The following is a 22,253-nucleotide window of genomic DNA, read 5'->3' as shown; positions in this document are numbered from 1 at the left end:
GAAGACGATAGAACAATAAACAGACACATTCCCTGCCCACAGCCCACAGAGGCTCACTTGAGAGCAGCCCGAAAGCCACCCCCCAAAACCTACCAGTGGTCACCCATTTGACCATAAAATGGGGCCGTTTCCCCCAATTGGTGGGATGCCTGAAGCTACCGTGTCGGTGATCGCGGCCCCCACTTCTTGCCGAGCCCATGGGAGAGAAAACATGGGGGGTTTCCGGGGCTCGCGCTCCAGGTAGTGGTGCCTCATGGGGCGATCCGGCGCTGGTGCCCGGACGGTCCTCCCACGGAACGCGCAATGAGGAGCCGGCAGCCCGCCCGTCTCCTCCTCTTCCCCCTTCCCCACGCTGGGTCTTGTCAGAGGCGGGAAGAAGCGAGGGCGGGAAGACCTTCTGAGAGGACGAAGGAGGGTTCTCGTGCCCTTCCCTTTGGGCATGATGCCCGTGGGGGCAGGACGCCACCCTTCAGTTCGCCCGGGGAGAAGCCAGCCAACAGAAGTGACACCATCATCACCGTTAGCATTACCCTATTTACCGAGCGCTTACTCGGTGCCGACCGCTTGCCAGGGCAGACAGGAGAATCAGATCGGACACCGAGGGGCAAAGGAGGGAAGGAAGAATGGCTCCTCCCTGCTCTCCAGGGCTCCCAGTCTGAGAGAGGAGAAGCAGGGCTCTCTTCACCATTGTACAGAGGAGAACACTGAAGCCCAGACAAGTTCAGTGACTCTCCCAAGGTCACCCAGCAGGCCACCTGCCACATGACTAGGGACCGGTCTCCTAACCGCTCTATGCCTCGGGTTCCTCGTCGGGCCTGGCAGCCAGAGGTTCTGGACCGTAATCCTGGCTCTACTACTTGCCTGCTTTATGAGACCTTGAGCAAGACATTTTACTTCCCCGTGCCTCGGTTCCCTCATCTGTAAAATGGGGATTAAATCCTCCTTCCAGTTTAGACTGTGAGCCCCATAGGGCATAGGGTTTAGCAGAGCACTTAGCACAGAGTCGGCACCTGATACGTGCCATCATTATACGGTCACCTGTTATTAAATCCTTGTCGGTTCTGTATCGTACGGTTTTTTCCCCCAGGCGTCATTCACACGGCCTGGACCAAAAGTTCCGAAGCAGCTGCTGGCTCCTTTGATTTTTCCGAGGCATCGTATTTTTTGCAAAGGGTCTGTCTGTGTCAGAGGGGTCCCCGTGGCTTTGGAGGGAAGAACGGAGTTTTTGTCAATGAAATCAGGAAAGAAAATAAAGGCTCCCACCCTTCACTCCCGCTTCGAACGCTGCAATTATAGACCTGCAATTAAAGATGGGTTTTTATTACCGCCCCCAAGTTCAGCGTGTTGAAAACGTCCTCGTTTTTGTGTCGAGGGCCGTCCCTCCGGAGTCCCCGGGTCCAGGGTTCCGCCGCTGGCGTCTCCGCCTCCCGCATGGGGGTGATCCCGTTTGGACCTGCCCTCCCCTCCTCACCTCCCGACCCCCACAGGCAAAACCCCAAATAGGACAAGCGGCATCCGACCCGCAGGGGAAGTCCGGGGTCAAATGCCAGCTGGGAAAGGCGGGCTGGGTATTTTTGAACGCGTGGTGCGTGGGACTGGTGGAGAGAGAGAGGTCTCACGGCAGGAGGGGTTGGTGGAGAGAGGGAGGTCTCGGCTCGTGGTGCGTGGGATTGGTGAAGAGAGGGTGGTCTTGGCTTCCACACGCTTCCCCCCCCCCCCCACCCGCTCCCCGTCGTCGGCAGCCTGACTCTCGGTGGATCTCTGGAAACGCGCAGGAGCCTCGCGGGCATCTGGCCGCTCTGCGTGTCTGCCCAACTGTGTTTTTGTGAGCACAGAGCTCCCCGAGGGAGCCCAGCTGCTGCCAACCCTTACCACCTTACCATTGATGGATTGCTGTGGGCAGCCAGGGTGCTCCGAAGGGCAGTGCCCCCTCTAGACTGAAGGGCAGGGAACCCGTCAACCAGTTCTGTTCGATTGTACTCTCCCGAGCGCTTAGTACAGGGCTCCGCCTACGGTAAGCGCTCCATAAATACCGTCGATCGACTTTTTTTAATGGTATCTGTTAAGCGCTTACTATGTGCCAGGCGCCGTACTGAGCGCCGGGGTAGATGCACGTTAATCGATTTGGACACAGTCCGATCTTCCCCATGGGGCTCATGGTCTTTTTCCCCATTTTACAGATGAGGTAACTGCGGCCCAGAGAAGTGAACTGATTTGCCCAAAGTCGCACAGCAGACGGGTCGGGGAGCTGGGATTAGAACCCCGGTCCTCTGACTCTCTGTTCTGAGGTGAGGGGGGCCCAGCCTATGTCTTGGGCGTCAGTCGTACCTGGTCCCAATCCACCCCAGCCCGGGTACTGCCCAGGTTTTTCTTCCACCTTCTGGCCTAGTTGAGGGCCTACTGGGGGCAGACCACTGTACTGAGCACCTTCTGGGTGCTGTACTGAGCCCCTTCTGCATACGGGGGACTTTACTGGACATTTACTGAGCATAGAGCACTGTGCTAAGAGTTGAGGAGAGCACAACTGAGCAGGGGAGCTTGCCATCCAAAAGACGGGGGTGGACTTACAGTTCGTTCATTCATTCGGTCGTACTTGACAGTAATAATAATTATGGTATTTGTTAAGTGCTTACTATGTGCCAGGCACTGTACTAAATCCCAGGGTGGATACATGCAAATTGGATTGGACACATTCCCTGTCCCACGTGGGGCTCACAGTCTCGATCCCCATTTTCCAGATGAGGTCACTGAGGCACAGAGAAGTGAAATGACCGACCCATGATCACACAGCAAAGTGGCAGAGTCGGGATTAGAACCCATGACCTTCTGACTCCCAAGCCCACACCCTTGACCCTGATGCCTGTCCCCCCCCGCTTCTAGACTGTAAGCCCAGCGTGGGCAGGGACTGTCTCTATTTGTTGCCGAATTGTACTTTCCAAGCTCTTAGTACAGTGCTCTGCACACAATAGGCGCTCAATAAATATGATTGAATGAATGAATGCCCTGCACACACCAAGCGCTCAATAAATACGACTGAATGAATGAATGCTTCTATTGAGCGCTTACTCAGCAAAGCACTATACTAAGCGCTTGGGAGAGGACAGTAGAACAATGTAACAGACACCTTCCCTGCCCACAAGGAGCTCACCGTCTAGAAGCAGCGTGGCTCAGTGGAACGAGCCCGGGCTTGGGAGTCAGAGGTCACGGGTTCGAATGCCGCCTCTGCCACTTGTCAGCTGCGCGACTGTGGGCAAGTCACTTAACTTGTCTGTGCCCCAGTTCCCTCATCTGTAAAATGGGGATGAACACTGTGAGCCTCACGTGGGACAAACTGATTACCCTGTATCTACCCCAGCGCTTACAACACTACTCTGCATATAGTAAGCGCTTAACAAATACCAACATTATTATTATTATCAGAAGCGGGAGCCATTAATACAAGTAAATAATACAATAAATACCTTCACAGCTCAGGCCTTTTGCAGAGAGGTGGAGGAGGAGGAAAACCCCCAGGGCTCCAGGTGCTCCGAGCAAGAGTGTCAGGGTAACTGAGTAGGCCCAGGAGGGTAGATGGGAGGGAGCCCAGGATGGCCACTTGGCCGGTTTTATCCTGACCAGGTAGCTTGTGTTGCGCAAACGGAATCGAACCCGGGTCCTTCGAAACAGCGGATCCAGAGAGGTGGTGGACGAGTCCCCCGTTTTTTTTATGATTATAGATGTCGTTGTTATTAGTATTAACAATAGCAATAATAATAATTGGGGTATTTTCTAAATGCTTACTAGGTGCCAAGCATTGTACTAAGGGCTGGCACAGATACAAGATGATCAGATGGGACACAGTCCCTGCCTCACACGTGGCTCAGAGTTAAAGAGATCAGGTGTTGGATTCCCCATTTTGCGGGGGAGGAAACTGAGGCAGAGGGCTGTTAAGTGACTTGCCAGGGCACTTTAGACCTCAGAAGGCGCACAGAAATTTCCCCTCTCCCGGGCACGTGGAAATCTCTCGGCAAATTGACGTGGCCTAGCGGATAGAGTAAGGGTCTGGGAGTCAGAAGGATCTGACTTAATCCCTGCTTTAATCCCTGCTCTACCATGCAATCGCTTTGTGGTCTTGGGCATGTCACTTGACTTCTCTGTGCCTCAGTACCCTCATCCCTCAGAGCCCCATGCGGGTCAGGGACTGTGGTCAATCCGATTAGCTTGGATCTACCCCAACCCTAGTTCAGTGACTGGCACATACTAAGCACTTAAAAAATACCATTTAAAAAAATTATGAAAGTCGGGGAAACCCCCCGTTCATGGTGTTTATCACAGAAAGAACCGAGGGTTAAGTGCACTTTGGAGTTGCAGACCAGTCATTCCCTGGATCAAATCTAATCAATTCATAGCAGCATGGCGTAATGGATAGAGCAGAAGCCTGGGAGTTAGAAGGTCGTGAGTTCTAATCCCAGCTCCACCACTTGCCTGCTGTGTGACCCTGGGCAAGTCACTTCACTTCTCTGTGCCTCTGTTATCTCATCTGTAAAATGGGGATCGAAACTGTGAGCCCCATGTGAGACAGGGATGTGTCCAACTTGATTTGCTTGTATCCACCCCCGTGCTTAGTGCCTGGAACATAGTAAACATTTAACAAATACAATCATTGGCTCGTTGTGGGCAGAAAATATGTCTGTTTACTGTTGTATTGTAGTCTCCTAAGTGCTTAGTATTCAGTGCTCTGCACACAGTAAGCGCTCAATTAATACGAGTGAAGGAAAGAATGAATCATTATTATTATATTGTACTCTCCCAAGCACTTAGTATAGTGCTGTGCACACAGTGAGCACTCAGTAAATAGGACTGAAGGAAAGAATGAATCATTATTATATTGTACTCTCCCAAGCACTTAGTACAGTGCTCTGCGCACAGTAAGCGTTCAAAAAATGCGATTGCATAAATGAATGAGTCTCAGCAGGCCCGGGAGCGACGAGGCCCCTGTCTTCATCGCTCTTTTCCCTTTCTTAGCCACTCTGCACCGATTTTCCGATTTAGAGCAGCCCTGCAGTTCAGGGGAAAAATACATCGATTTGCGCGCGTCTTCCGAAATGATCTGCGCCTCCCTCGAGGATTTTCTCTCTGGCCGGTTCACAAGTCTGCCGGGGTCTTCTCCGGTCTCAGCCCGGTGATCGCTCTCCAGGTTCAGGGGCAATGGAGGCCGCGTGACGGGCCGGGAGGGGAAGATCGGGAGGACGAGGAAACGTGGGTGTCGCGGCCACAGACAAAACTCGAGCGGGGGAAACCCCTCCCCACCAACCAAAGGTTGTTTCTCCTTTTCGCAACAAAGCGATCCAGGGCATTTTCGAAAGGGGGAAGGAAAAAAAAAAAGAAATTGCTGCTAGCAGTTTTCACCGCGTGCCAAAAAGCAGATGGTGGCCATGAATAGTGGGGGGGTTTGCCAGGCGCTTTCTAAAGCCATCAGCGTCGTGCGCTGTTCCAGATTCAGATTTCTGGTGCTCCACGCTCCCTTTTCCTCCGAAAATAGAAATGGAGGCTTAAAACGCAATCACACCGGGCCCGCTCGGAGCCCTGAGAGGATTGAAATCAGATAGCTGGGGGTCTCCCGGCCTGCCCTCTCCCCCAGACCCCACTCTGCCTCACAGACCCAGGTTTCCTAGCAGCCAGAGCCGGGTGAAGTGTCTTTAATTAACGGTGTGAAAGTCAGCGCTTTGAACTAACCTCTAGGTGGAATTCTCTTCGAGTCCGCTGCCTCCATACACGTGTTTTCCATTTCCCCATCCCGGAAACAATTTGATCTCTAAAGATCAGTTGCTCTCTGTGATACCTTTCCATCCTCTTTAGCTTGCAGGGCTAAGAGTTGGGGAGGTTGTGCTCAGTAGTGGGAGTATTGGGAATAATAATAATATTAAGAATAATGGTGGCATTTGTTAAGCGCTTACTGTGTGCCGGGCACTGTACTAAGCGCTGAGGTGGATACAGGCACGGGGACTGTATCCACTGGAGGCTCACGGTCTCCCTTCCCGTTTTACAGATGAGGTGAGAGAGGCCCGGGGAAGTGAAGTGACTTGCCTGAGGTCACCCAGCAGACAAGTGGCGGAGTCAGGATCAGAACCCATGACCTGCTGACTCCCAGGCCCCGGGCTCTATCCACCACGCCGTGCCGCTAGGAGTCATAGGCGAAGAATAGTGTTTATTAATAATAATAGTAGTAGCCATTGTAATAGTCGTAATATTAGTACTAGAAGAATTGATATTTATTGAGCGCTGCACTGAGAACTTGGAGTTTACAACAGAAGCTCGAGGCCCGTTCCTTGCCCACAGAGAGTTTACACTCCAACGAGGAGGCAGACAGGAAGAGTCACAGAGATTATAGACCCAACAGGTAACCACTCATTCGATTCAGACTATCTAGTGGATACAGCACGGACCTGGGAGTCGGAGGATCTGGGTTCTGATCCTGGCTCTGTCATTCGGCGGCTGTGACAGGGTCGTCCCCCGGAGGACTCCGAGTTCCGCCTGGCAGCCCGGAATTCGGGGACCACCCCTCTCTGCCCCAGCCCCTGCCCCCCGCTCCGGTAGCTCCTCCGTGCCCATCGCTGACCCTCCTTGGGGGCTGGGGAGGGAGGGAAGGTGGGGACGCTCCGAGTCACTCCCTGGGTCCCGGGGGACCCCCTCCCCGCCCCTTAGAGGACTTGGTTCCATTTCATTTGCGGTCGAATCCATCCCTTCTCGTTTCCACCTCTTCCGTGGCGGCCGGCGACCGTCCACCCCCCTCCCACTCCCGCCGGGTCCTCCCCCACTAAATTCCGCTACGCTGGCATCGCCCTGGGGAAGGAGGCCTGTCTCCCGGGGTGTCTTCCTCGGGCCTTCCCTCACGTCGTCATTATCTTTGTCTAAAGGTCACGGCTAAATTGAATGAAAGGAAAGCTGTGTGTTCCTGCGATGCACAAAGACAGTATTGACTTTCTTAATCCAGTTTGCTGAGGGGTGAGAGAATTAAATTAGATATCTAAGCACAGAAATTGAGAGCCTTTGAAAACAAAGATAAGGAGACAGACCGTATTTTCCTTTTCCTCCGAGCTCCAGACTGGAGATTTTGCAGGTGTGTCATCCGAGCCGAGGCTCGCATCGATCAGAACTGTACCAATGCATATTTAATTAGCAAGGGGAGTCTGGGCGGATTAGGGCTACCGGCCCGGTATTGAATGGACGGCCGGACTTTCTGAATGTTTCAGCGGCATTCACGGCCCGCCGGGCTCCCGCGCTCCCCCTCAACCCCCCCGACCTCTACCCCCGGCCCCCCATACCCACCCCGGCCCACCCCGGTCTTCCCCGGTTGTTTGGGGAAGCGTTGGCATTTTGTCTGAGCGGCTAAAAAGTTTCTTTGTTTTTCACCGCTGATGCATACGGCACCGCTGAGGAGAATACAAACAAGTAAAATCCCAAAGTGTTTATTTTGTCTAGGAAGAAGAGCAGAACCCCCATTTGAGGTCCTCTGGGCCGCGATTTTCCCGATCCCCTGGAAAACCCCGAAAAGAAGGGGAAAGGAAGGAAACGGTTGCCATCAACCTCGGTCGGGGCCCACGGAAAGGGAAAAGGGGATCTGTTCCGGAAGGCTGGAAAATCCGGGGCTGGGGATTTCGGGAGGAAACGGGGTCCGTGGCCCCGTGGAGCCAGGCTAGAAGCCACCGGGGCTAATCCGGGGAATGCTCCCGGTTGAAATTCAGAGTTCCCCGCGCGGGCCCTCGGAAGCCAGGCCGGGGGGAAAAAGTGTCTCGCTTCTGCCTTTTCGGATCGGCCCTTAGAGGTTCTGGAAAACGCCGTGTTTTGTCACATGATCCCAGCGTGTCCGTTGTGGAACCTACAGAGAACAAAGGACCGACTATTTACGGTGGGGCTTTGGGGGGGGGGGGGCGGGCAAATTTTGCATTTTTGCTTTCCCAAGTTTTGCTTTTTCCCCTTACAGGGACTTGGGGAGCTGCCAGTTGCTTGTGACCCCTGAAGTAACAGGAGGTTGGGGTTGGGGGAGAGGCGGGGAGGGAGTTTACCCCAGACAAAGTTCTCCGTCAGCTCGCCCGGTTGCCTATTTTCTTCACGTACAGGTTACAAAGCCCGGCTACCCAGACAGTGTTGCCTGATAAACAGATGTAATACACAGAATAAAGAGCCCCAGACAGAACACATGTTTGGTCTCATTGAGGCTCTTCAAGCCTCGTCTGCATCCAGTCTCCACCGAGGCCGTCCGTCAGCCCTCTCACTCGGGAAGCCACGAGGAATTTATTTTTTTATTATTTTTTTAATGTTATTATTACCGTCGGCACAAGCAGTTCGGGGCAAAGGCTCACGGGAACGCCATTTGCGCACATCTCTACATCTCATCACCCAAGGCCGACTACTTCCTGGCTTAGACAAAGTGTTGCCTGATAAACAGACTTAACGCACAAATGTCTGTCTAGAATAAACAACAGCAAGCTGTGATTTCCATTTCCATTATCAGCGATAATCTCTCTCCCAGAATCCGGGAATTAAGACCCTTCTTCTGTAGAAGCGGGCTCGCGCTTCGGAGATCTCCTCTGCCGAATCTCGAGGCGGTGTACTCTGCGTGGGGCCGAGGTTGGCCGTGCTCTTTGGTTCAAGGGTAGCGGTTTGGGACGCTAACTTGGCAGGGAGAGCTTGGACGGCAGATCACGACGAACCTCGCTCCGACAGAAGGAGCGGGACAAGTCCCCAGTACATTGGAGATTTATTTTGGAATTGGACGAGAGGTTTGGAGATACTCCGATGGGGTGTCCGCGGGGATTATTTGAAAGGCTAAGGGGTCTTAATTATTAGTATTATTATTATTATGGTACTTGTTAAGCGCTGACAATGTGCGCTGTTCTAAGCGCTGGGGTAGATACAAGGTAATCAGGTTGGACACAGTCCCCGTCCCACATGGGGCTCACTCACGGTCTTAATCCCCAATTTAAGATGAGGTAACGGAAGCTCAGGGAAGTTAAGTGACTTTGCCCAAGGTTGCACAGCAGACGTGGTGGAGCGGGGATTGGAAATCAGGTCCTTTTAGTCCCAGGCCCGGGCTCTAACCACTGAGCTTCATAAAATCAATATTAATGGTGGCATTTGTTGAGCACGCAAGCAGAGCCAGGCACTGTACTTTGTGCCGGGGATGGTGGGGGCGGCGGGGGGTGGGGGGGGGGGGTCTGGCCTGATAATCTATCAACGAAGGATATTATTGAGCACTTTACTCCTAAACTTTGACCTCTTGTGTGCATTCCGGTGACTTGCCAGACTCACTCATGCACCACCGCTTGCATGTCGTCAATCGGTGCTATTTATTGAGCGCTCACCGTGCACCAAGCACTATACTGAGCACTTGGGAGGGTTCCATGCAGTACAAGGACTTGGCTCGCATTTCATTCCACCGAGAAAAGGAGGGAAAACCTGCCGTCTCTCTGCAGAGATTTTTCTAGTCGAGGCTGGCGGACGGCTTTGAAGACGGCAAGAGACATCTCATCCGCGAAGGACCCATCTCGGGTGTGACTGTGCTCTGTAACCCTCCTGCAAGGAGGCGAGCTAAAATCCCAAAGTAGTGCGCCGTCACCGGCAGCCGCCGCGCCGCGCGAAGACGAGAGTCTAGAGACCGAGTTGTGATTCTGCCCAGCTGCGAACGCGAATCTTCTCCCGCTGGCACGACTCGACGGGAGCGGAGCCGGGCTTATTTTATCCTCGACTCGTGAAAAATACGCCCCGTCCCCCGAGCTCGGCGCGCACGTGGACAAGCAACACGTCTCTGACGAGGCGCTAGGATGGTTGAGTCACTCCTCACCCCGCCCGGCTGCCCGATCCGGGGCCGTCCGACAAGGCGGACGGGCCGCGGGGAGGCCAGGGCGACCCGCGTTTCTCCCGAGGTGGAACGCGGAGCCGCCCAGCTCAGGAAAGGGGTCGGTGGGGCTCTCGAGCCGGAGAAAGCCGAGCTACAGGCCTCAAGTGGGCCCGCCGTCTTGAGTGTGGTTCTCTGGAAAGCACCTGACGTGACGATGGTTGGAAGGTGATGCTTCTGGAGCTCTTGAGTGCTTCGACACGTTAGAATAATTGTAGTGATAATGATGAGGGCCTCTCTTAAGCGCCTTACTATATGGTGATGTTTGGGGTACGTACCGGATAATCAAATCGGGCACGGTCCCCGTCCCACATGGTGCCCGTGGTCTAAGGTGGAGGGAGAGCAGGGGTCTCGGCCTCATTTTACAGAGGAGGAAAGTGATGCCCGGAGAGGTGAAGTGCCTCGCTCAGGGTCACATAGTCGGCCAGTGGCCTCCTGGCTCCTGGGCCTTGTGCTCTGGCCTCTAGGACACTAGAGAAGATTTTCAAGGTGGAGCAGTTTCCGTTAGGGTCTCTTTCCCACCCACGGAGAGGGAAGAACCCTGTCTTCGTTATTCCCGTCTGCTTCCCCGCCCCCCCCCCCATCCATTGCTCTTTCTCTCTCCTGGGTTCTCTCTTCCCCGCCTTTGTCACGTGCTCAAGGAACACGTATGTGTGGCAATTTTCCAAGGCTCCAGGGGCAGAGGGAGGTCACATTCCCGACGAACCCTTCATTCAGAGAGGCTCACCCCGGAGTACACCTCCAACCCGCACACAACCCACTGCTTGCAAGGCTTATCTTAAGCTCTTAGTACCGAGTTCTGCATGCAGAAAGCACTCAATAAATGTGATCAATCTAGTATCTAAACTGAAGCGAGCAGTCAGGGGAACTTTCCAGGTTCTGGCATTCCATGCCAGACGTTGAGGAAGGCCCCGACCAGGAGAGACGTGCATTGTGGCTGGTCGGAGCCAGGATCCGTCGGCCCATGTGCCATCTTTTTCAGGTGTCTTTGTCGTGCATGTTTTCTGGAGGGCCGTGGATCTGGGTGTGTGTGTCCCTGGGCGGGTTTTTGAGGGAGATACCTGAATCGCACACATTATTAAAGGAACGCCTTGACTCGGCTGGCTTCGAAAGTGTGGCCAGAATCAACGATTAGCTATCCTGGGAGATTTTCAGACTTTGAGTTGGGCCACAAGAATGTTGTGCCTCGGAAAACCGGGATGCAGTTAGGTCGGAGGTGGGGAAAGATGGGCACTTGCAGGGACCCCCTGGAATCTGGGCTCACGGAGAGAGCGATTTGGTGAGGCTATTCTCCTAAGTGTTTAGTACAGTGCTTTGCACACCATAAGTGCTCAATAAATTCATTCATTCATTCAATAGTATTTATTGAGCGCTTACTGTGTATCGAAACAGGCTGTCAGCAGAGCCTGAGTTCGTGCCACTGGGAGTCAGGAGGTTTGGGTTCTAATCCCACCCCGGTCGCCCGACAGCTTCCTATGCAAGCCGATTAACCGCTCTGGGCCTCAGTTTCCTCATCGCTCAAATGGGGATAAGATCGCCTGCTCTCCGTCCCTCTTAGACGGCAAGTCCTCTGCAGGATAGGGACTTTGTCCAACCTGATGGTCTTGGATCCGATGCTTAGGTCTCATGTTGGGCATGTAGTAGGCGCTTAATAATTGTGGTATTTGCTAAGTGCCGTCTGTGGGCCAAGCACTGTACTAATCTCTGGGGTATATGCAAGGTCATCAGAGCCCCATGGGGCCTCCAGTCTAAGTAGGAGGGCGTACAGGTATTGAATCTCTATTTTGTAGTTGAGGGAGCCAAGGCCCAGAGACGTCAAGTGAGTTGTCCAAGGCCATACAGCAGCAGACAAGCGGCAGTCGGGATTAGAACACAGGTCCTCTGACTCCCAGGTCCGGACTCCTTCTACTAGGCCACATTGCTTTTCTAAACGATGCCCTGATTATTGACTATTACCATTAACCAACCCCTAAACCATTGCGGGCAAGGGGATAAGTCAATCGCTCTATGGTATTTATTGAGCGATGACCATGTGCAGAGACCTTTTCTGAGTTCTTGAGAGAGAGCAGTACAACAGTTAGTCAGTCAGTCAGTCACTCACTCAGTTACATTCAGTGAGAGCCTATTGTGTGCAGAGGACTGAACTAAGCGCTTGGGAGAGTTACAACATAACAATAAATAGACACATTCCCTGCTCACAACGAGCTGGCAGTCTAGACACGTTGTCTGTTCTTTCCTAAAGCAGAGCCTCCTCTGCCAGCGCTTAGTACAAGGCCTAGACTTAGTAAGCGCTTGATAAATACCATAATTTTTATCTCTGAGAAACTCTTCCTGCATCTGGCCACCCTTCAAGTCAAAGAGATAGATATTCCTCACGCCTTTAGTATAGTTTGGACCTCCCACTGTGGGAGAGGAAGGTTAAATTAGGGGGGCTGTGATCCCTGCCCTTAAGCAATTTACACTGTAGCAGGGGGGACAGACACTTCAGTAAGATTACCCTTTGGCAAGAGAAGCAGTGTGGCCTAGTGGAAAGAGCCCCGGCCTGGTAGTCAGATGACCTGAGTTCCACTCGCAGCTCCGCCACTTCTCTGCTGTGTGATTTGGGTGCCAGATTAGCTGGACGGCGGATATTCTCGGGGCCTCAATTACCTCACTTCTCAAATGGGGACTAAGACTGTGAGCCCCCCGTGGGACTCTGTTCAATCCAGTTAGTTTGTATCTACCCCAGCACTTAACACACTGCCTGGCATGTAGTAAGGGCTTAACAAATACCATTTTTAAAAAAGAGAGAGCGTGGCTCAGGAGAGGAGCGGTGTCTGCCATCATCGTGTCTGCTTTTTTATGACCCGGACGGGCGGGCACAAAATGGTGCCCGGGACGTAAAATCCCCCCAAAACATGACTCCCGCGGTCCAGTCTGCGTGCTTCCAGGAGGTCTCCGTCAGTCAGCTTCTCCCGGGTACCCCAGCCCCCTGCTCACAGGTGCATCCCCCCGCCCCCAGTTCACAGGCCCCCCCCCCCGTGAATAGACCAGACGAGCAGAGATGTAACCCCGGAGACGAGGGAGGGAGACCCACAGTGGCTCCGTGCCGGGTGGGGATCCAATTAGGAATGTCCGGGATCATAGCACTGCATTAAGATCTTTTAAAAATTTTTTCATACCCTTCCCCGGTGATTATATTGATAATGAAATATCTATGTCTGAGCATCCCAGGTCTATTGCGATGGGCGCCGTCAAAATGCCCAGAGAGATGGCAACGAGTTCAATTAAGAGCCCCGGTCCACCCTCCTACACACTCACCGTCTCTTTGAGGTTTAAATTTCTGTTCATAAATTTTTTAAAAACCCAAAAGAAGCCCAGCGTCTCTCAAGGTTAGGGGGAAGTCAAAGCTTCCTTAAACAAAAACAAAACCGGTCCCTGGATGAGAACTAAATGGAGAGAGCCCTTAATGCACTTCCTCCCTAAAATGTTTCCAGCCCCATCTGAAGTTATTTCAATCCGCCCCATCACCCCATCACTCACGTGGCGACAGTGGATTAGCTGGCTCCCCTTGCCCGCCCCCCCTCCCTCCCTCCACAGCTGTGGTGCGTCCCCGGGCTGTGGGGTCAAGAGGAACCCCCCCGATTTAACCTCCTCGTGCCTTATTTTAGGTGCCTTTCCTCCAAGAGGCCTTCCCTGACTTAGCACCCCCTTTCCTCTTCTCCCACTACCTTCTGAATCGCCCTGACTTGCTCCTTTTACTCATCCCCCGTCCCAGCCCCACACCACTCGTGCCCATACCTGTCATTTATTTATTTCTAATAACGTCTATCTCCCCCTCTAGACTGTAAGCTCATTGTTATCAGGGAATGCGTCTGTTTACTGTTAGATTATCCTCTCCCCAAGTGCGTAGCACAGTGCTCTGCACACGGTAAACGCTCAATAAATACAATCGACTGAATGAGCGAATGAACGAATACGCCCCAGTGCCCCCGATGACCTGGGTGGCAGCCTCCCTCGCCTACAGGCACGGCCACGGCACGACCAACTCGCCCACCCAAGGGCGCCTTGCATCCTGAAAAGTGGCGGTCAGTTAGACCGGGCCATGTGCAGGGAGGGAGGGAGGAAATGCAGTGTCCACCTCTCCTGGAGAGAGGGATTTTATCGATCCGATGCAAATGCTTATGAAAGAGATCTTTCATTTCTATCAATTATGTATGGGCAGAAATTAATTTATGCCCCGGGCTGGTCGTTTGGCCGCTATTTGCTCGGCGGCACGGGTCCACCTCTCGCGGTCCTAGTCAGGGCCGGGGTCTCTTCGGCTGGGCTCGCGCCACTCGGGGAGACTGTCATCTCCTTCAGCCCCCACCCTATTTTATATCCAAAGGAAAGGGCCTCCGGGGAGAGGGGAAATAAAAAAGAGGAAGACCCCCCACATCCTCCACGTTGGGTCGGGTTTTCCCCGCCTGTCTGGTGAGCCTTTGTTTTGGATGAAAAAGATCCAGGCCTCCCACCCGTTTGGATTTCAGGGCTCCCGGATAAAACGCAGGAAGCGGGATCCTCCCCGCCCGCCGTCTGCCTGCAAACATCCTGGCCCGGTGCCTTCATCGTGTCCATTCCCTGCACCAGCGCTCCGCTTCTGGGGGCCCTCACACCCGAAATCGGGTGCCGCGGGGGTGGGGGAAATCACAGAGGGGCCCCGGGGAAGGGGGCGGTCATCTTTCTATTGTTTCTGAAGCACCTGGACAAGGTTGAGACGGCTCACACCAAAGGATCAGTTGCGACTAATCCTAGAAAAATGATAACTACATTTTAGGGGCAGCGGAGACCTCCGGGAGTTCGGGGAGGGGAGAAGGGGCATCTCGTTGTCCGCGTAAACAGTGACCCTGATGCGGGTCACGTGATAAAGCGTTGGGCAGGACGTGGACAGCAAGGGAACAGAAGTCAGAACCGCGGGCCGTCCACCCGACCCGGGCAGTTCTTCCCTCCGACGCGGGTCGGCCGGGAACCTTGACCAGGCCGGCTCAGTGATGCAAATCACAAGCTAGTTCGTAACGCCCCCTTCCCCTGCGTTGAAAACTTCAGAGTCATCTTTATAAGTTCAAGTTTTTTGGGTTTGTTTTTTTTTTAGTGGAGGCGGGAGCAGTGATTGAAAGTTTCTGTAACTCTTCCATATTTATTCATCCCCAAATCGTATTGCAAAATAGTTCAGGAGTTTCACCCCTGTCGACTTGGAAACCAGATTGCAGTTTGCTCATCTTTTATTATTATGTTGTTGTTGTTGTTTTTTAATGTATACAGAAGTGTCCTTTAGGATGAGCTCTATAGTTCACACCAGGTTTTTTAAAAAAATCTGAATATTTAAAATAGGCATTTCCTTTGTAGTACTTTTCTGTAATTAAAATCTTCATTTGCTTAAAAGCAGGGAGCCTTTTTAAAGCAATAAATTTGCATTGCTTGACTTCAGGTCATCAGCGGGGCTGCCTCTTTCTGTGGTATTAATACCTCAAAGAAAAGCAAGGCGGGGGTGGGGGAACGTTCCACACCCTTGCAACAGAAGTAAGATTTTTCGATTTAATCACAGTTCCGTGTCACGACCTTTGGGATCTGGCATCGACTTCTCTCCGAAAAGCAGTCAGGTTTCAGACGGGCGACCTTAAACCCAGCCAAGTCAAGGTTAAGTCGGGATTTGGGTTTCTCTGGCTAAAGGCGTCTCAGAACTCTCAAGTGAACCGTTTCGGATCTTTGAAAACGCTAGGTGTCCAAAATCTGCCCTTTCTAAATTTTAGCCTGTCGGTGCTTTCCCGAGAAGAAATATCTGCCTCAAACCGTGACCTCTCCCCTTGTCTTTTGGAGATTGTAAATAACCAAAAACAGGTCCCCGGAAATCAATCGTGTCTTTCAGATTTTGGTCTGGAAGGCAGGATCTTAGGGGAAGAAAGAGTAAACTGAATTAGGGTGGTGGGTGAAAGTCAGCGTGTGCTTAGAAGAGCTTTTTAAACAGAAAAAGTCGCCGTGAAAACGTATGGGAAGAAACAAATCTATTTTGATCGCAGATAGAATGTATTTTGGAGATGATCCTCCCGTGTTGTCCTGTTGTTTCAAGGAAGGTGGGAGAGCGTTTTTCGGAGGCCGTGACGTGTGTTTGTTGAGACGCTCAGGCCTCCCCGCCGAACCCCACCACCAGCTCCCCATCCTCTTTCCGGGTGGACACGACCAATCCCTCCTCCATCCTTGGGGTACAGATTGGGTCAATCCTGAGTTTCCCAAGTCTTTGTGAGGCGTTGGGAGTCTCCAGGACATTCCCCGTCTGTCCCTTCGCGACTCAACTCCCCGCCGGGGCCCGGGAGGCACAGTGGCCGCAGTGGAGGAGATCCGGGGAGTTTCGTGAATGTCTTCCCGGGAGAAGAGAGGTCCAGAATGGCGAGCTCCTGGGCCGAAGCCCACAGGTGGGGTCCCCCCAGTGAGGGAGGTCGGCTCCCGTGATCCCCCGTCCCAGACGGACCCCGTAATGTTGGGCTGTATTTTCTCTTTTTCAGATTCAAGTCAGTCTGAGAGCCCCAGCCAGGCAAGTGAGGCGGATATCAAGGACCAGCCAGAAAATGGTAAGCTTCACCCTCAGCTGCCTCCGCTTCTCCTTATGCCCCAAATCCATCAGTCCACCAGCCGCCCGGACCCCCTCCCGCCCTCCCGCCCCCGCTCCCGGAGGGCTGGAGCCATGGTGGCTTCTTGTCTCCCCGGTGGCCGTTGTTACGGATACGCTGGCCGTCTCGCCCCCGGCCCCGTCTCCTGAGTTCAGAGCGGCACGGGGTGGGGGGGGCGGGAAAGGCCGGTCGACGCTCCCGACCTCCCAGGAGTTCATTACGGAGTCAGGCGGAGCCTCCGCCAAAGCGGGGGACATTGTTGGAACGGGCCCGGGGGGAGGGGGACTCTGATCGAGGCTGCGGAGAAACGACTGGTTTTGAGGCAAGACTGGACCAAACCGGGTGGGGGGGGCAAGAAACAGCCTCGTTTTGAATTTGAATTTCACCCTCGGCGTCGGTGTCCTCCCCGAGGCGCCGCGTTCCTGTGGATTACAGGCGATCCGTGAAAGCCTGCGGGGCACAAAACTTCCAAATTGGCCAAGTTTCTGAGCTGCCCCCTCAGGGCGGCCTCCGCCTGGAGACCTCAGCCTTCGGGGTAGGGAGAATACGGCCCCGGGCTGTCCGAGGGCCTTGGGGTCAAAATCTGTATCCCTCGATTGGATTTTTCCCTGAGCACCTTCATGCCATCACCTCAATCTGTCCTCTCAACATCCCCGGGAGGTGGGGAGCGACTGGAGACCGAGGTTCACGGAGGCTGAGGGTCTCGCCGGGCCGACCCGCCTCCCGCCGCCGCTCTGGAGGTGTGACGTTTGGGGTCACGACCTCTTCCGTGTTTGGGGGGCTCAGGATGGAATGGGAGTGGGTGAAGGTGGCGGCTTCCGCCATATCCCCAATCCTCCTTGCTCTATACAGGTCCCCTCGATCCTCTGCCCCTTGTATTCACCTCCATCCCGGGAGCAGAGCAGGGAGAGAGAATGGAGGGAAAAAGCAGTCCAAAGTCAACCCCCACTTTCTCTCATCTTCCGTTCGCACGCCCTTCCTCCTCCCACCCTGCCGTATTTTATGGGGCCCTGTGTATCGAGAGGTGGGTGTGAAGCCATCTCGTGGGCCGGGACTGGGCGGGACTACCAGCGAGCCTCCGGGGCCTCCTCGTGATCTCCCTCGGCTGGCGAGGTTTCCCGGGGTCGGCTCACGCAACACCCAGCTGTCCCCGGGAGCCGGGCCCTCACCCCACGAAAGCCTCTACGGCCATTTGGTCCCATTGGTCCGTGGTCATTTCCCCTCGTGACAGCACGGGACAGTCTGTGTGAGGACATGGTGCGGCCAGGACTCTGGCCTCGGGTTGGCCTTTGCAGACACACACACGCCATCAGAGGCATCTTCTTCCAAGTGATAATGATTGTATTTGTTAAGCATTTCCTCTCTGCCAAGCGCTGGGTAAATCTCTTAGGGAGGTAAAAGATCAGACAGTCCCAGGCCCACGCAGGGTGGGCCATCTAAGAGCAGGGAGAGTAGTTGCCTTATCCCCGTTTTACAGATGAGGAAACTGAAACACAAAGAGCAACCATCATGGCAGCACAGGAGACATCGTGGAAGTCAGGAAACTTGCGTTCTAAATCGCTGCTCTGCCCCTCGCTTGCATGGGGATATAAGCTCGTTGTGGACAGGAAACGTGTCTCCTATATTGTCATATTGTTCTCTCCCAAGTTCTTTGCACAGTGCTGCGCATACAGTAAGTGCTCAGTAAATGAGATTGACTGACTGGGATCTTAGGCATGTCATTTCGCCTCTCTGGGCCTCAGTTCCCTTATCTGTAAAATGGGGGTAAAACGTGGTTTGCCCTCCATTTTAATAATAGTAATGATTATCGTGGTGTTTGTTGAGCGCTTACTATGTGCCCGGCACTGTATTAAGTGCTGCGGCACCTTACTAAGTACTGTAGACTGGGAACCCCAAGTGGAACTGGGATGGTTTCTGCTCTGGTTATGTTGTATTTGCCCGAGCGTTTAGCACGATGCTTCGTACCTAGGAAGTGCTTACTAACCACCGTAATGTAGTCGACAACTCCCTCTTGGCTTTCAAGGTGGCCTTGGTCAGAAGCCTGAGTCCGTCTGGTTGGTTGTAAAATTGCTCGGGGCTTCTCTTGTGGCTTTTCTCTGAGGTAGACCAGTGGACCACGGAAGAGTGTGACTTACTCATTCGGTCTGCCGGAGGCCTGGCACGGTCGCCGGCGGTCACGCCGAGGCGAGTCTGAGGTCGTAGGAGCGGACTCGTCGGGTTGGGCCCGTGCAACTGACCCGGGGATGGTGGTTGGTCGGGGGGCGTTCCTCGTTCCGGGACCCCGTCGTCGGAGCCGGGGACTTACAGCGAAGCGCGGTGGTGGCCCAGGTCGAACGGACTAAAACTCCTCCAGTTGTAGGAGTGAACGGATGCAGCTGTATCTGCCGGAAGGCGTGCCTACTCATCGTGCAGTCGAGATAGAATGCACCGGGAAAACAGGGACAGTTATTTTAACACGGCTCTGAGCTGGTTGAAACGTGACGGTGCCCCGTCAGGAGGAATATTTCAGGTTGTAACGTGATGGTGCCCCGTCGGGAGAACTGTTTCAGGCGGCTGACGGATGGGGTGGGGTGGAAATCGTGCTGTCAGTTCTTCGTTGGCGTGGCAAAGGGAACCAATCGCCAGTGTTTGATGATTGTGGTATTTCTAAAGTGCTTGCTATGTTCATTCCTTCAGTAGTATTTATTGAGCGCTTACTATGTGCCAAGCACTATTCTAAGGTCTGGGTAGATACAGTGTAATCAGGTTGTCCCACGTAGGGCTCACACTTTTTAACCCCCATTTTACAGATGAGGTCACTGAGGGCCAGAGAAGTTAAGTGATTTGCCCAAGGTCACACAGCAGACAAGTGGCAGAGGCGCGATTAGAACCCATGTCCCCTGACTCCCAAGCCCGTGCTCTTTCCACTAAGCCACGCTGCTTCTCAGTGTTTAAAAGTCACTATGTAATAGGAGCCGATTTAAAGCAAAATCCCTGAGGACACGTATAACAAACTAGAGGGATTGAGCCTATGTACTAAGCACCGTGCTGATTGTCGGGCTGGATATGAGATAACAACGTCCCAGTTCTACGTGGCGCTCGCAGTCTAAAATGGAGGGTTAACCCGTGTTTTATGCCCATTTTAAAGGTAAGGGAACTGAGACCCAGGGAGGTGAAAGCAGCGATTCCTATCGTTCTCCAAGCTGACGCCCGCCTCCCTACCTCCTCCGCGACCCCCTCAGACAATCCCCCAGCCCCACGGAGGACCGGCTAGCTCGACCCATGACTCTTGCCGGCAGTGGGGAAGTCATGGTTGCCTGGTGACCGCTGTTTCCTCTGGTGCCATTTGCCGGCAGAGCACCGGGCCCAGACTTCAGCGAAAGTCACTAGTCTGCTGCGTGACCTAGGCCAAGTCACTTTACTTCTCTGAGCTTCAGTTACCTCATCTGAAAAGTGGGGATTAAGACTCTGAGCTCTACGTGGGACGGGGTCTGTGTCCATCCTGATTAACTTGTCTATACCCCAGCGGTTAGTACAGTGCCTGGCACATAGTAAGCGTTAAAAAATGCCATTTTAAAAAAAAAGAAGAAGCGGGAGTGGAAAACACACCAGGACCCGTAGACCCGGTGGAAATCTCTCCCGCCCCTTCCTCCCAAAGTTAAAAGGGTTTTCCCCTCTGTCCCGGCTCCGAGCCGGGGTAGCGGGAATAGGAAACGAGTGTTGCCCCACTTTCCCCAACCCCACCCCCCAATAAACCGTGGAGAGCAGAGTGGCGAATGCGAGCGCCCTGCATTATCCAACCCCAGAATCTAGGCCACGGGACTCTACCTAAAGTGGATGCAGCTGTTTCCGCCCCAGCCCAGGAATCTGTAATTTCCCCTTCTCCCGCTCCGCTCCTCCTGTTCCCGCTCCCCCTTGGGACCCTAAGCAGCGGAGGAGAGGGAAAAGTGGACGGCACCTTTCCCCAAATGGCCTCGCCTGGCCGGTGAGCACTTACTGTGTGCAGAGAACCATACTAAGTGCTCGGAAAGTACGATACAGCAATCGAGAGAGACAATCCCTGCCCACAACGGGCTTACGGTCTAGAGGGACTTCATAAATGCCCGGCTCCCGCCGGAGATTCCCCCCGAGGGCTGAGCGGCCGGTGTGGGAAAATCTTGAGGCTGAGGTGGTCGGCTCACGGGGCGGTATTTGTGGAGTAGGGCCCGTGGCGTTCTGTGCGTCGTCTCCGTTGTGTGAACGACATCTAGGGAGTGGATCCCAGCCACGCCGACTGACTGAAATGGAAGGAAGTGACTGAGCGGGGGTTTGGGGAGTGGTCCCCCGGGTCTCCGGATCGGAAGAACAGCTGATCCGAAGCCGCGTGTCTTCCGCGAGGCTGCCGAGTGCTGGCCATCCAGTCCTCCCTGGGCCCGATTCTGCCAGATGAGTCGGTGCCTCATCTGATTAGCTCATGTCGGTCCCAGGGTTTAGCGGAGTGCTTGACCCACGGTCGGCATCAGTAAAAATCTTAGCATTCGAGGACCCAGACCATTGGAGATAGACACTAGAAGTGATGGAAAACCTAGTAGGGCAGTAGATTGTAAACTCCTTGAGGGTAGGGCACCTCTCTTGTGCTTCTGTTGTACTTCCCCAGGTGCTCGGTACAGTATCCTGCATCCAGTGGACGTTGGACAAGTGCCCCGACTATTAATGAGCGCTTAATATAGTGTCTTGCTCACGGGAAGCGCTCAGTAAATACCACTGATTGATAATACTTCTTCTCCATCCCCCGGGCGGGGGAAGTGAGGGGCGGTGACCGAGACCCCACCAGTGAGATGCCCACCTGCAATTCCCCCCGCAAAACGAGGATCGATCGAGCTGGGGCTGGATCGGGCTGTACCCTTCTGTCAACTATCACTACTGGGGCTGAAATTCCCTATACCAAGCACAATCAATCAATCATATTCATTGAGATCTGCCATGTGCCTGCCATGTGACCTTGGGCAAGACACTTCACTTCTCTGTGCCTCAGTTCCCTCATCTGTAAAATGGGGATTAAGACTGTGAGCCCTGTGTGGGACAAGGACTGTGTCCAACCCGATTATCTTGTACCTACTGCAGTGCTTAGAACAGTTCCTGGCATACTGGTAGTGCTTAACAAAAGCACAATTATTATTATGCGCTACGGAAAGCTCAATCGAGCAATCAGATTCCCTGAGCGCTTACTATGTGCCGAGAACCGTACTAGGACCTAGTTGCTCAAGGCGGGTTCCCTCCCCACCGGACGTTTGCACCCTAACGGGAGAGGTGGACATAAGTTGAATATCCACGTCGAGAAATGAGAATAAATCATTGGTTTTTCAGTGGGACACTCCAGATCGTGAGCCCTTTAGGGGCCAAACGCTGTGTGTCCTCCATTCCATCCATTCTTCTTCTTTCCCAGAGGTTAGTGCAGTGCTTTTCACAGAGTGCTTAGTAAATATTCTTTCTCCTACCACTGCCGCTCGATTCCAAGTTGCCACTCCGCCTCGCGGACTGAGCCAGCCCCGGTCCCGGCTGTCCTCATCCTCAGCGGAACCGGCCAGTCGAACTTTCAGGTGGTAATGGGCTTCTCGTCGGGATGGCACCGGCATTCCTACCAGGAATTCTGTGATCTGAGGAGATGGTGCTTCCAAAGATAGCACCCATTTCGTTGGAGGAAAGGTGCATGTCTGAGCCGGGAGCGAAGGGGGCATGTTGGGGAGAGACTTTTGGCGCCGTCCACCGGGCCCTCGATTTCCAGCCATACGTGC

The 22,253-nt window shown here is 53.7% G+C and overlaps 1 protein-coding gene across 3 annotated transcripts in view; it reads left to right on the top strand.

The window, feature by feature from the left end:
• Nucleotides 1–22,253, top strand: part of NFIA (nuclear factor I A) — a 238,476-nt gene that overhangs the window by 140,136 nt on the left and 76,087 nt on the right. For 2 of the 3 annotated variants that reach the window (XM_029046505.1, XM_029046504.1), the window contains exon 3: nucleotides 16,396–16,461. The exons of the other annotated variant lie outside the window; for it this stretch is intronic. In XM_029046505.1, the coding sequence (XP_028902338.1) occupies nucleotides 16,396–16,461 (66 nt within the window). The remainder of the gene's footprint in view (nucleotides 1–16,395; nucleotides 16,462–22,253) is intronic. 3 annotated transcript variants of the gene reach the window in all.

The sequence above is a fragment of the Ornithorhynchus anatinus genome, chromosome 18 (assembly GCF_004115215.2).
Source record: "Ornithorhynchus anatinus isolate Pmale09 chromosome 18, mOrnAna1.pri.v4, whole genome shotgun sequence".
Taxonomy (NCBI): Eukaryota; Metazoa; Chordata; class Mammalia; order Monotremata; family Ornithorhynchidae; genus Ornithorhynchus; species Ornithorhynchus anatinus.
The sequence above is the reverse complement of the archived record's forward strand: the minus strand, read 5'-3'. Positions and strand labels throughout refer to the sequence as shown.